Source organism: Colobus angolensis, unplaced genomic scaffold (genome assembly GCF_000951035.1).
Source record: "Colobus angolensis palliatus isolate OR3802 unplaced genomic scaffold, Cang.pa_1.0 Scaffold32, whole genome shotgun sequence".
Taxonomy (NCBI): Eukaryota; Metazoa; Chordata; class Mammalia; order Primates; family Cercopithecidae; genus Colobus; species Colobus angolensis.
In genome coordinates this window covers 163,714-176,673 of record NW_012116488.1, presented here as the reverse complement: position 1 = coordinate 176,673, position 12,960 = coordinate 163,714, and the positions used below count along the sequence as shown (strand labels likewise).

At 54.0% G+C, this 12,960-nt stretch overlaps 2 protein-coding genes across 2 annotated transcripts in view; both read left to right on the top strand.

The window, feature by feature from the left end:
* Positions 1 to 1,418, top strand: part of PACS2 (phosphofurin acidic cluster sorting protein 2) — a 45,513-nt gene extending 44,095 nt beyond the window's left edge. Inside the window, exon 23 of the mRNA XM_011951569.1 lies at positions 272 to 1,418. Coding sequence (XP_011806959.1) covers positions 272 to 902 — 631 coding nt within the window. The 3' untranslated portion in view covers positions 903 to 1,418. The remainder of the gene's footprint in view (positions 1 to 271) is intronic.
* Positions 1,419 to 1,765: 347 nt separating this feature from the next.
* TEX22 (testis expressed 22) overlaps positions 1,766 to 12,960 on the top strand; it is a 24,074-nt gene continuing 12,879 nt past the window's right edge. Inside the window, 4 exon segments of the mRNA XM_011951568.1 lie at positions 1,766 to 2,139; positions 2,141 to 2,206; positions 2,208 to 2,510; positions 5,487 to 5,675. Of these exon segments, the coding sequence (XP_011806958.1) occupies positions 1,807 to 2,139; positions 2,141 to 2,206; positions 2,208 to 2,510; positions 5,487 to 5,675 (891 nt within the window). The 5' untranslated portion in view covers positions 1,766 to 1,806.

Genomic DNA, 12,960 nt, shown 5'->3' with positions numbered 1-12,960 from the left:
TTTTTGAGACGGAGTTTTGCTCGTTACCCAGCCTGGAGTGCAATGGTGCGGTCTTGGCTCACTGCAATCTCCGCCTCCTAGGTTCAAGCAGTTCTCCTGCCTGAGCCTCCCAAGTAGCTGGGAGTACAGGTGCATGCCACTGCGCCCAGCTAATTTTTTGTATTTTTAGTAGAGACGAGGTTTCCCCGTGTTGGCCAGGCAGGTCTTGAACTCCTGACCTCAGGTGATCCGCCTGCCTCTGCCTCCCAAAGGCTTGAACCACCACACCCAGCCTAAAAATAATGACTTGTAATTTAAAAGTGTTTCAGAGTTACTCTGCAAGTAACTGTTTCAGAAACAGAGCTCTGGGAGGCCTTCCTCTTTTTGAGCAGGGGTCAGATGACCTCCAGGTCCACATGGCCCTGTCTCCCCACAGGGGTCTCTGTTTTAAGGGGGCTCCCAGTGTCTTCTCCCCACCTGAGCAGGTGGAGATGGATGTGGACGAGCAGCACCTGGCAGGAGGCGGTGGGGTCTGCTCCTCCCACCTGCAGGCAGCCCTGGGGGAAGTGCCGCCCTCCTCACCCCCCAGGGCTCTGAGGTGTGGAAGGGCAGGGGCAGGAACGGCGTCCCTCAGGAGCCAGCATGACCCTGGAGCCCCCGAGTCCCTGAGGAAAGTGTTGGTGCCCTCCGGCATGGGGCTCCTTCTCATCCTGTATCCCTGGCTGCTACCCAGCCTGGTGGGCCAGGCAGGCAGGTGGACAGGGCGGGCAGGCGGGCAGGCGGTGAGGCAGCCCTCTCCCACAGTCCTCATCGACGGGGTGGAGTGCAGCGACGTCAAGTTTTTCCAGCTGGCCGCGCAGTGGTCCTCGCACGTGAAGCACTTCCCCATCTGCATCTTCGGACACTCCAAGGCCACCTTCTAGCCCCACCCACCGAGAGGCCCACCTCCCGCCCACGCTAGGAGGGGCCCAGCTGCATTTCTGTTAACATTTCAGTTTACTACAGAGACAGACCCTTAAAACACAAAGAGAAACAGTCTTAAGTATGAATGTGCTCACAACCTGGAAACTAACGGGGGAGCCCCTGCCGGGAGCCGAATAACTGCTCTGCTTGTTAACCCCAGCGTTCGGCCCGGGGCTGGGAGGCCAGAAGGACGGTGCTGAGCTGCGGATCGCAGAAGGCGTGCTCTGGCCTCAGGAGCCACCCAGAGCCTCCGTGTCCTGTTCTTCCGGAAAGTCAGGACTCTGCTTCCTCAGGGAGCCCGGGGCAGGCGGAGCGCAGTGGCCTCAGGCCGAGGGGCCATGGGGCCGCGCAGTCCTGTTGGGGGTGTCCTGAGTTAAGCCTGGGGGGCCGTCCTGCCCGCCTGAGAGATGCCCCCAGCACCGCACACTCGTGGTTCACAATAAACTCCTGCCTGCGGCGGAGGTTTTATAGCAGCAGATATTTTTAATGCTTTTAAATACATGTTCTAATGTAGCTGCCAAACATGTCGGTCTTCTGAAGTGCCCCTGGGGCTGGGCAGAGCCAGCACAGCCTGCCCCCACTTCCTCAGCCCCTGCCCCACCCCGCCTCACACGTTCCCCACTCTTAGGCTGTTCTTGAAACACGGTGAGTTTTCTGTGTGTAGTCCCTGTCCCAACCTTAGCAAGCACAGGGGCCTCCACAGCCCCAGGCGGCCCCAGAAAATGTTCCAGAGCCCAGCTTGGTACACAGTGAGATGCTGCTGGTGTCGGCCTGAGGTGGGGGCCGCTTCCTCCCACTCTACCCCAGCGGGTATGTCTGAGGCCAGCCATGTGGGTATCTGGGTTGAGATTCAGGTTTTGGTGAATGTGGGGCAGGCGTCCAGGTGCGTTTGTGTCACCTGCTGCAACACTGTGGCCTATGAAGATTCCAACGGGATGGCCTGACCAGAGGGGCCGGCACTCGAGTCGTGGGCGCAGCCAGGTACCCTGTGCAGGCCTGGGAGGCTCTCGAGGCCACAGTCCTCAGAGCGTGCTGGCTCCCGTGTTGTGTGTGGGTTCCACGTCCTCCACACAGGAGGAGAGGGGCCTTCCTGACCTCAACACCTGCCCCGTCAGTCTTCTCCCCAGCAAGCCTGTACTCTGGGGTCTCCATAGGAGGAGCTGGGGAAGCTGGGGCCCTCCCAGGGACCCTGGTCGCCACTGCGGGGCTCTTAGCCTGGTTTCATGAGATGGAGCACTACATAAGGCTATGCTCAGAAAGCTGGTAAACGCAGGGCAGGGTGGGCCTCGAGCCTGGGCTGGAGGGGTCTCTACCCTTCCTGGCCTGAGAGATGGCCCATATTTCTTATTTGTGACTCCCTGCTCTTCCTGGCCACCCCCCAGGTAGCTGAACAGGGTGCTTTTGTTGTGGCGAGGGGCCAGGATGTGACCTGGGGTGCAGCCTCAGGCCCCCGGGTTCAGGCCTCAGAGGTAGCCGCTGTGCAGGGCTGCGGCAGAGCCCCTCCACACCAGGGCCTCCAGGTTCACTTGGAACCAGGATCCTGGGGCACACCTCAGGGTCAGGGAGGGGTAGGAAGGCCTCCCATTGAATCCTGGCTTCAGGCTCTGCCCTGAAAGGGGTCTAGGGTGAGGGTGTGGGCCCTGGGCTGATGGCCTCTGACCCTGGCAGCACTCAAAACAGGTGGGACCCTGACCATTCCCGTTCCAGCCGCCCCCGCACTGGGCCGCAGAGCATCTTTTTTCTGCTTTTCCAGTTTCTTTTCTTTTTTTTTGAGACGGGGTCTTGCTCTATTGCCCAGGCTGGAATGCAGTGGCATGATCTCAGCTCACTGCAGCCTCCACCTCCCGGGTTCAAGCAATTCTCCTGCGTCAGCCTCCCGAGTAGCTGGGATTACAGGCACCCACCACCATGCCCGGCTAATTTTTTGTATTTTTAGTAGAGACAGGGTTTTGCCATGTTGGCCAGGATGATCTTGAACTCCTGACCTCAAGTGATCCGCCCACCTCAGCCTTCCAAAGTGTTGGGATTACAGGCGTGAGTCACCACATCCTGCCTGCTCCTGCAGTTTCTTCCCCAAAGGTCACACTCAGTAGGGAGATGGAGGCGGAGACATCCTTGCTGTGGCTTTCTGGCCTCGGAGTAGGTTTTAGAGGAAGGGGCCACAGGCTGCCTAGTGCATCCTGGCTGTGGGCAGCCCCTTTTCTGGAGCCCTCCTGCCTACCCTACACCTCCCGGTCTGGCTCCACAGCTCCATCCTTAACCCACGCAAGGGGAAAGCATGGGCAGGGTCTCCATCCAGCAGCTGGGGGTTCTGGTGGCACTCCCTGTGCCTGCTGCTGGCCTGTGGGTCTGCCCTGCACCCAAGAGCCCCATGGCCCATCGCCCCCACCATGCCCAGCACCAGAGAGGTTGGGCAGACAAGACCTGGGCTGTGCCAGCCCTCTGTGCCTCGGTTTTCCCACTGCTTACACAGGATGGCAGCATTTCCCCTGCCTACCTCACAGAGCTGTTCTGAGGGTGCATGGAGGAGCACTCCGTCCCACCAAGGACAACTAGAAACCAAAGCCATCTGACAGCCAGTGCGGCAAGGGCGGGGGGTGTGTGTGTGAGGTGTGCACACCCCCTAGACCTTGGCCCTGCACTGGCCTCACAGGACAGGAGGCAACCCTTTGTAGAGCTCGGCTCAGCCCCATCAGTCTCAAAGGTTAAGCCATCAGCCACCACAGAGGCGCCCCTCAGACCTGGTGGCCACTGTCCACTATTACGTAGACAGACCCCACCCTTGCCCAGGCCAGTTGTGGGCCAGTCCCACCCTGCAATCTGGCCTGCTGCCTTCCTCTTCCATGTCAGTCCCCTTGGCCACTGTCTCTGGACACGCAGGCCGGTGTCCTGGTTCAGTGCCTCGGCCAGAGCTGGGGCAGGAGAGGGGCCTCTGGATGAGAGCTGGGGTCTCTCCGCAGCGGACTGGCAGCCTTGCCACAGGGTCCGCATTCCCAGATGGGAAGACCTGAGTGCCTCTCGCCTTCCTCCGGGAATGAATTCCTCATGAAAATGACCAGGCCACTTCTTCCGACGGCCAGGCTGCCAGACCCACTCCTGTTCCTGAGCCGCCCTCTCCCCGAGACCCGTCCTGTCGTCTGCGGGTGCGCGGCCTGCAGGGGACTGAGCGCTGGGCTTGCTGGACACCTCTGGGGTCTGACCCTGCGGGCCAGAGGCACCACTGTAGTTTCTGCAGACCCCCATGCGGTTCATTGTGCATTGTTTGGTTTCTAGGATGTATGTGTTGCTAGTTTTTCTTTTTTTTTAAATGAAACCCGGGATTAATGTAAATAGCTTTTTGGGGAACGGATTCTAATGTCACGTACGTGACCGTGTGGACTATTTTAAGGTGCTGATGCAACACTAATAAACCTGGAGGGGCCGGCCCCGCCTGCAGTGTGATTCTCTCGGCCGTCCACCCCTCGGGGGCACGCGGCGGAGCAGCGCCTCCCTCCCGCCCACTCACCCTGTCCTGGGTCCGCCCGGCCCCGCCACAGCCCTGCAACCCCGCGCGAGGAAGTGGCCCGGGCCGAAGCGGTATCGCGCCGCGGGAAGGACGCAGGTCCGAAGGGGGATCGGGCCGACAAACCCCAAGGTCAGGTCTGTGCTTCGGCAGATCCCGGAGGCCGACGCCCGGAAGGGCCCGCGGGGCGGGAGCGGCGATTGACCCGCTTACGCGCTGGGGACCCCGAGGCCGCCCCCACCCCCCACAATGGAGACCAGAACGCAGGCGCAGCGCAGACCGGAAGCGGAACCGGCGGGGCGGGGCCGGCCGTAGCGGAAGTTCCGGAGAGAGGTGCCGGCCCCTTGGGCCTTCTCCAGCGGCGGTAGAGGCCTCCGCTTCCCCTGTGGCCCCTCCATCTGCGGCGGGCCTGCTCCTCCCTCTATCTTCGGACGCCGCGTACCCCCCACCTCTGACCGCCGTTCCCGTGTGCCCCGCCCACCGCCGAACCCCTGGGTGCCCCCGGCCTCCAGCTTGTGTCCGCCTGAGGCCTCCTCCTCCCCCGTCCCTCCGCGGACCTCGGCCGCGCAGACCCAGCCCCTCGGAGAGGGCGGGCACGTAAGGGCTCGGGGCTGGGCCTGGGGTGAGGCCTGGGCCTTGTAGAGGGGAGGTCTCAGGGTCGGGAGCAGGGCGGTGGCAAGAGCTCTGGGCCTTTCCTTGAGAGCGTGCCCGGCGTGCTGGCTGAGGACTGATGCCCCTGGAACCGTTTGAGGGAGCTGGTAGAGGCGTGGAGTCCGTGCGGGAGGCTGCCAAAGGCTGACCAGGCCCCCGGGGTGGAGTCGGCAGGGGCAGAGAGGACAGTCCGGGGGGCTGGTGGGAAGAGCTGCGGCGGGAGCTGAGGGGATCCAGTCCCCCCAGAGGGGTCGGTGATGCCTGACCATTGACTGGAAGGTGACCCTAGCAGACCCTGACGCTGCCACCATCTGCCTCCAGGGACTCAGGTATCGGTGGGCACACGGGTGGCCTTGGGCCCCACCCCACCTCATGCTGCTCCTTCCCCCAGATCTCGGAGGTGTGGACAAGCAGCCTACTAGGGCTAGAGATGGACAGCAGGAAGCTGTTCCCCCAGGGGAAGAAGCTGGAGTCGCACCTCTCCCAAGAGCACAGGCGACCCCCACTGGGCCCGACAGCAGCCCGGGGCCAGCCCAGTACCCAGAGCAGCGCGCAGCAGGGACTGCAGACTCAGGACTGGGTAAGCAGGAAACCCTGGCCAAGGCCACCCTCCTGTCCCCAGCCCACCTGAGGCCGCTCTCCCTGGAAACTCCAGGCTGTCAGGGGAGGGCTGAGTGGGGACGGATGAGAAACAGATGGTTGAACTCAGGAGGCTCTCTTCCCCATGGCCCTGGACAAGCACCAAGGTGGACCTGCATCCCTCTTGCCTCCACAACCGTGGGCCACTGGCCTCTGCTGGGCTCTGTAGAGAGGTCTTCTAAGGCCAGGAAGGAGGCAAGGCAACACACTTCCCTCAGCCCTGCCCAGTGCCCCCCACCCCAGGCTGAAGGTGGCAAGAAGCGGGAGGGAAAGCAAGGTCCCCAGCAGGGGTGGCGTCCTCCCACCCAGGTGGGTCAGCTGCCAGGGGGATTTGTCACTGAAAGCTGACCAAAACAAAATGTTGGGAGAGGCTCTGCTTGCGACTCCTCAAACCAGAAGCATCTCCTGGTCTCTCTGTTGCTGGACAGTGAGCTGCAGGCTTGTGCCAGGCCCAGCAGTGAAATTGATAGGATGTAGCTGTGGAGCCCCAGGACGTTCTCTGAGGACAGAGGAAGCCAGAACCCCACTTGTGTGGTTCCACTTTTGGAAGGCTCAGAGATGCCTCTAGGCTGTGGCAAAATGGGTGCAGGGGCTCCTGGGCACTGGCCGTACTTTGGCAGCTGGCACTGGTCATGCGGCCAGTTCAGTGTGGGGAGCTCATTGAGCCATGCACACAGGCGTGTCTGCGTGTGTTCCTAGGGCTGCCCACTGAGGTCCCTTTGTACCCTCTCAGTCATGTCCTTCAGGCCCAAATGCCTTTCAAGACCCCTATGACGGTGTCAAGTGCTGGGGAGTGGGGTGACCAAACCAGCAGACACAGTGGGTTTTGGGAGGCAAACATCTCATGACAGGCAGTCCAGACTATAAACACACATAGGTCACCTGTCTAGTGAGGGCTGCTCAAGAGGAGGGCCGGGGGTATGAGGCTTCTGTCCTGCACAGGGCTGGGGACAGGGCACTGTGTCTGAAGGGGTAGGGATGTGGGTGCAGGAGGAGTGTGTATGGGACCCACATCCTGCAAGGGCACAGGGACCTGGTGGCTCTTGGGCAGGGGCAGCCAGGCTGTGTTCGTAGTTCCACGAGAGGGACTGGTGGCTGTGGGTTATGGTGGCTGAGGACAAGGCTGGGAGGCAGGAGAGTAGGCTGAGGCCTCCGAGGGCAGGCGAGCCGTGGAAGAAGAGGAGAGTAGGCTGGAGGCCTCCGAGGGCAGGCGAGCCGTGGAAGAAGAAGAGAGTAGGCTGGAGGCCTCCGAGGGCAGGCGAGCAGTGGAAGAATGAGTTTGTTGGCCAAGGATGGAAAGGGGCATGGGTGCATCTCTGCTGACTGGCAGGTTTTTAGTTTGGGGACAGGGAATCTTCCCTAAAAATTGTGACTGCCCAGATGACTTTACAGGTGGGCACTCCCAAACAAGAAATCAGTCATCCTCATTGGTGAAGCTTCACCTGCCCAGAGCCACTTCTGGTATGGAGCTGGTATCACCCAATACCAGTACCAGAAGAGAACAGAGGGAGAGAAGGAAAAAGAGAAGGCAATATGCCAGTCTATGTGTGGGCATATATTGAAAAATCCTGATCAAATCCAGCAGCACCTGAAATGCTGAGTTTCATAGCCGTAAGGATGGGTCCTGCACACTTCCACCTGCCAGGAGAGCAGGCACGTGTCTCTGCTCAGCTCTGTCCCAGTGCTTAGGACAGTGCGTGGCACATAGTAGGTGCTCAATGAATGTATATGAATAAATGAAATTGTATGTAAATAAAAGAAGATTGTCACCCAAGGACAAAGGAATTCTGAAATCTATAAATAAAGTTCATTAACAACAGGTGGAAAATCACGTGATTATCTCAATAGATGTTGAAAAGTAATACTAATAAATTCCAGTATCTTTCCTTAAGAACCAGAGAAGTATGGAAACCTGTAGGTTCTGGATAAGGTGGGAAGAGATGGACATCTCTGTAGCCTGACGGAGGGGAGCTCTCAAGAGCTTGCAGTGACCACCAGTGGAAGTATTTCAGCTGCAAGCAGATGGATGCATGATACCACTGTGACGTTTAAAAAAATCGCCAGGCGCGGTGGCTCACGCCTGTAATCCCAGCACTTTGGGAGGCCAAGGCGGACGGATCACCTGAGGTCAGGAGTTGGAGACCATCCTGGCCAATGTGGTGAAACCCTGTCTCTACTAAAAATACGAAAATGAGCTGGGCATGGTGGTGGGTGCCTGTAATCCCAGCTGCTTGGGAGGCTGAGGCAGGAGAACTGCTTGAACCCGGGAGTTGGAGGTTGCAGTGAGCCGAGATTCCGCCACTGCACTCCAGCCTGGACGACAGAGGGAGACGCCACGCCGTCTCAAAAAAGTAAATAAACAGTATTCTGGAAATCGAAGCCCGTACAATAAATCAAGAAAATGAAATGTTATATAAATATCTAAAGAGATGAAAATCACTATTTGCAGCTAATATGTTACCTACTTGGAAAATCCAATTTTAAGAAACATGAGTATGGATAAAAGAGGGAGTTTGGATATGTGATCACCATTCACAACTTTTCTTTTTTTTTTGTTTTTTTTTTTTGAGACTGAGTCTCGCTGTGTCGCCCGGGCTGGAGTGCAGTGGCCGGATCTCAGCTCACTGCAAGCTCCGCCTCCCGGGTTTACGCCATTCTCCTGCCTCAGCCTCCTGAGTAGCTGGGACTACAGGCGCCCGCCACCTCGCCCGGCTAGTTTTTTGTATTTTTAGTAGAGACGGGGTTTCACCGTGTAGACCAGGGTCTCGATCTCCTGACCTCGTTATCCACCCATCTCGGCCTCCCAAAGTGCTGGGATTACAGGCTTGAGCCACCGCGCCCAGCCCACCATTCACAACTTTTCAACACAACAAAAACAACTAGAAAATGGAATGGAAACAAAGGATACTATTCAATTGAGCAACAGGAGCCATGAAGTTCTTAGCAATAAACCTGTTATTTTTCAATTCCTTTATGAAGAACACTTTAAAATGTTACTGAATAGCATGTAGAGCTCCTCATGGAAATATTTTATCATACTGGATGGGCAGATTTCATGGGTGTGTTTTTGAGACAGGGTCTTGCTCTGTCACCAGGCTGGAGTACACTGGCATGATCACAGCGTTACTGGAAAAGGGGTCTCCATCCAGACCCCAAGAGGGTTTTTGGATCTCTTGCAGGAAGGAATTTGAGGCGAGCTGCAGAGTGCAGTGAGAAGAGATTATTTATCGAAAGCCACTCCATTGCAGAGCAGGGCATCCTCAACAAGCAAGCAGAGGAACAGACCTGCTTTAAGTTTTTCTTTAATCGAGGTCTTATCTATGTAAAGACTAAACTTAAGCTGTGCCTAGGTGTGGGTGAGCTGACAGCATAACGATTTTTTATTCTATTGATTTAAAAACGATTTGACATTTTAGTGTGCAAGTGCATTAAAGCATAACTATAATTATCTTGAAAGCATATATGATGGTGGGTATTGGGACATCTGAACTTCCTTTTATAGGAGTTTGTCCTTGTAGGCATTACCAAGCTGCTTCCTCAGCGGTAAACATCTTAGGACCATGGTTGTGACCTGCAAGGAATGTGCTCTATTAGTCTCAAGATGGAGTTGAACATGAAGTGACGTTATCCTGGCTCTGCTAGACTCCTGCTTCTCTAATAGCTCACTACAGCCTGGACCTCCTGGACTCAAGCTGTCCTCCCACCTCAGCCTCCCAAGTAGCTGGGACCACAGTGGCGCGCCTAGCTAATTTTTAAAAATTTTTTGTAGAGACAGAGTCTTACTCTGTTGCCTGGTTTGGTCTTGAACTGGGCTCATGTGATCTTCCATGTGTCCCAAAGTGTTAGGATTACAGGCATGAAGCCTTTGCGCCCAGCAAGATTTGACATTTTAAACGTGTCAGGCTTCTGAAAAACAATTCAATGTTTTTTTTTAAAAAAACAGACTTTATGAATCTTGAAAATTTCATTTTAAATGTATATGGTGATTCTGGAAATGTATTACTAGTTTACTTTTTAAAAAAGATTAGAGACAGGGTCTCACTCTGTTACCTAGGCTGATCTCTAACTCCTGGCCTTCCAAAGAGCTGGGATCACAGGCATGAGCCACTATAGCCAGCCTTTGGCCATGTATTAGTTATCCATTGCTGCGTGACAAATTTCCCCAGAGCTTAGCAACTTAAAACAGTAACTATTTTTATCTTAGTTTCTGTAGGTTAGAAATTTGGGAGCTGCTTAGCTGTGGCTTTGGTTTGAGATCTCTTGGGAGCTTATAGTTGAGAGAGCAGCCAACACTTCAGTCATCTCAAAGTTTGAGGAAGGCTGGAGACTGCTTCCACGGCAGCTCACTCACGTGACTGGCGAGTCCATGATAGGGGCTGGCAGGAGGCTCAGCTCCTCACTACGTGCATCTCCCCATAGGACAGCTTCAGTATCCTCAGTATGGTGGCTGGCTTCCCCCAGAGTGAATGCTTGGAGAGAGAGTGAGCTGGAAGCCGCAGTGACTTCCATGACTTACCCTTGGAAGTCACACTCCCCTATTTCTACAGTGTCCTTTTTGGATACACTGGTGATCCTATTAATGTGAGAAGGAATGACACAAGGACGTGAATACCAGGAGGTGAGAATCATCGGATGCCATCTTGGAGGATAGCTCTCACAGGCAGTCATTTAGCCTGTAGGCTTTAAAAGATTATGTACCGAGAAGCGTAATAGTGAAATTGCAGAATGCCAGAGACAAAAACCCAAGAAGGAATTCGAGCGGGAAGACAGAACCTTCAAAGGAGCCACGGGAGCTCGTCACAGTAGAGCAGTAGCATGCCTATTCTCAGGGGAAGCCATGCTCAGCCTTGAATATTAGGCCCAGCAAAAATGGTTTCTACGAAGAAGGCTAAATAAATAAAGTTTTTAAATGATAAAAAAGAGAATTTGCCCCCAGCACACTCTCACCTCAGTTCTGAAGAAATGATCTTAAAGCATCATGAAAGTACCACAGAAGGTCTGAAGTGGATAAAGCATGAGAGGTAGCAGGAAGTGCGTGAGTTAACTGAAACTGACAGTCACTGGATGTCACTCACGCACAGAAAAACAAGGATGCAATCAATATATGTACCTGCAATGGCATAAACTCAAGATGGTGCTTGTGAGTGGAACTGAGGTGTTCTAAGTTCCTCTGAGAAGAGGAAGGGGGTGGGCCATGGTGGCTCACACCTGTAATCCCAGTGCTTTGGGAGGTCAAGGTGGGAGGAATGCTTGAGCCCAGCCTGGCAACATGCCAAAACCCCATCTCTACAGAAAAATACAAAAGGTTAGCCAGGCATGGTGGCATGTACCTTTAGTCCCAGCTACTTGGGAGGCTGAGGCAGGAAGATGACTTGAGCCTGTGAGGCAGAAACTGCAGTGAGCTAAGATTGCACCACTGCACTCCAGCCTGGGCGACAGAGCCAGACCTTGACTCAAAAAAAAAAAGAAAAAGATAGAGTTGCTTGTCAACTTTGGACTTAGATGAGTTTGCCTGCCCTCACTGTTTACAGCAGAAGAACAGAAAGAGACACGGTGGCAGATAGAATCGCCGGCACGTCATTTAATTCAGTCAATGAAAGTGGACTAAGTGTTCCAGTTAAAAGAGAGACATTGTCAGAGTGGGTTGAAAACAACCAAAGTCAGCGGTAGCACTGTGAACACGCGCAGGGGTGAGCACAGGAATATTCCAACCACAGGGTGAAGATAAAACAACCAAAGTCAGCGGTAGCACTGTGAACACGCGCAGGGGTAAGCACTGGAACATTCCAACCGCAGGGTGAAGATAAAACAACCAAAGTCAGCGGTGGCGCTGTGAACATGTGCAGGGGTGAGCACAGGAATATTCCACCTGTGGGGCGAAGACGGACACATACAGCTGTGTATTAGTGAATATTCCAGCTGCAGGGTGAAGATGGACACCATACAGCTGTGGATCAGTTCACATTGCATTTTTCTGTCAAACAGTAGACTTGCCTCGGATTTGGGAGTGTGGTTGTGTGGATGCCTGTTGCATGCAGTCAAACAGCAGACTTGCCTCGGATTTGGGAGTGTGGTTGTGTGGATGCCTGTTGCATGCAGCCGTGAGCGTGAGTCTCAGACCTCTTCCTGAGTGAAAGAGGCAAAAAGGTGACACAATTATTCATGCCATGTGGCTTTGTTCAGAGTTCAAAAGCATGCAGAAGTAAACAAGATATTGCTAATATTCATTAAAGTATAATTTGAAAAAATACAGATGTTTTAAAATGTTTACTTGGAAAAGGAACCATGCAACAACTTTGGAAAACAAGAGCAAGGCCTGGCTTGTCCACACCGGATCCCACAACTAAAACCGTGTGGCCCTGTGGCAGAAGGTGGCAAAGACACCACTGCCTGGACAAGTAGCCTGGAAACTGCCCTGCGCATAAATGTGGGGACTTAATTTGTGTTGAGCATGGCATTTCAGAGTAGTGAGAAGCAGACCTTTCAATAAGTGGTATCGGGGTGATTGGCTGTATAGTTAGAAGCTGGTAGAGTACGGCTCCATCTCTCAAAAAAACGCACACACAGAAAACATTAAACCCAAACCATGTAAGCACTGAGAGAGTATATGAGAGGATATTTAGGATCTGGAAATGATAAATGCCTTTCGTAGGCCAAACAAAATCCTTGAAGGAAAAGCCTGACAAATCTAACTGCAGAGTTTTTAAACATTTCTGTGCAATCAAAGACATAAAAATGTTAAACGACAGTCTGGAAGAAAATAGTTGTAATATTTATAACATGCAAATGTTTACCAACCAGAATCTATGAAGAGATGCTTGAAAGTAATGAGGAAGCTATTTTTGAAATTGAAAAGTGGGCCAGGCACAGTGGTTCACCATTGTAATCCCAACACTTCAGGAGGGCAAGGCAGGAGGATCACTTAAGGCCAGGAGTTCAAGACTAGTCTGGACAGCATGGTGAGACCCTATCTCTGCAAAAAATAAAAATTAGCCAGGGTGGTGTGCCACTGTAGGCTCCCAGCTGCTCGGGAGGCAGAACAAGACCCTGTATCTCAAAAAAAAAAAAAAAAGAAAAACAAAAAAGAATGAAGTCTCCATACTTGCAGTTCCAAAAAAAAAAAAAAAACCTAAATGAAGCAAAACATGAAACAGTGAAGAAGTTGGCAAAAATTATATAAAGATGGATCTATGTGGAGTTGGTGAGGATGTAAGGAAAGAGTGAGT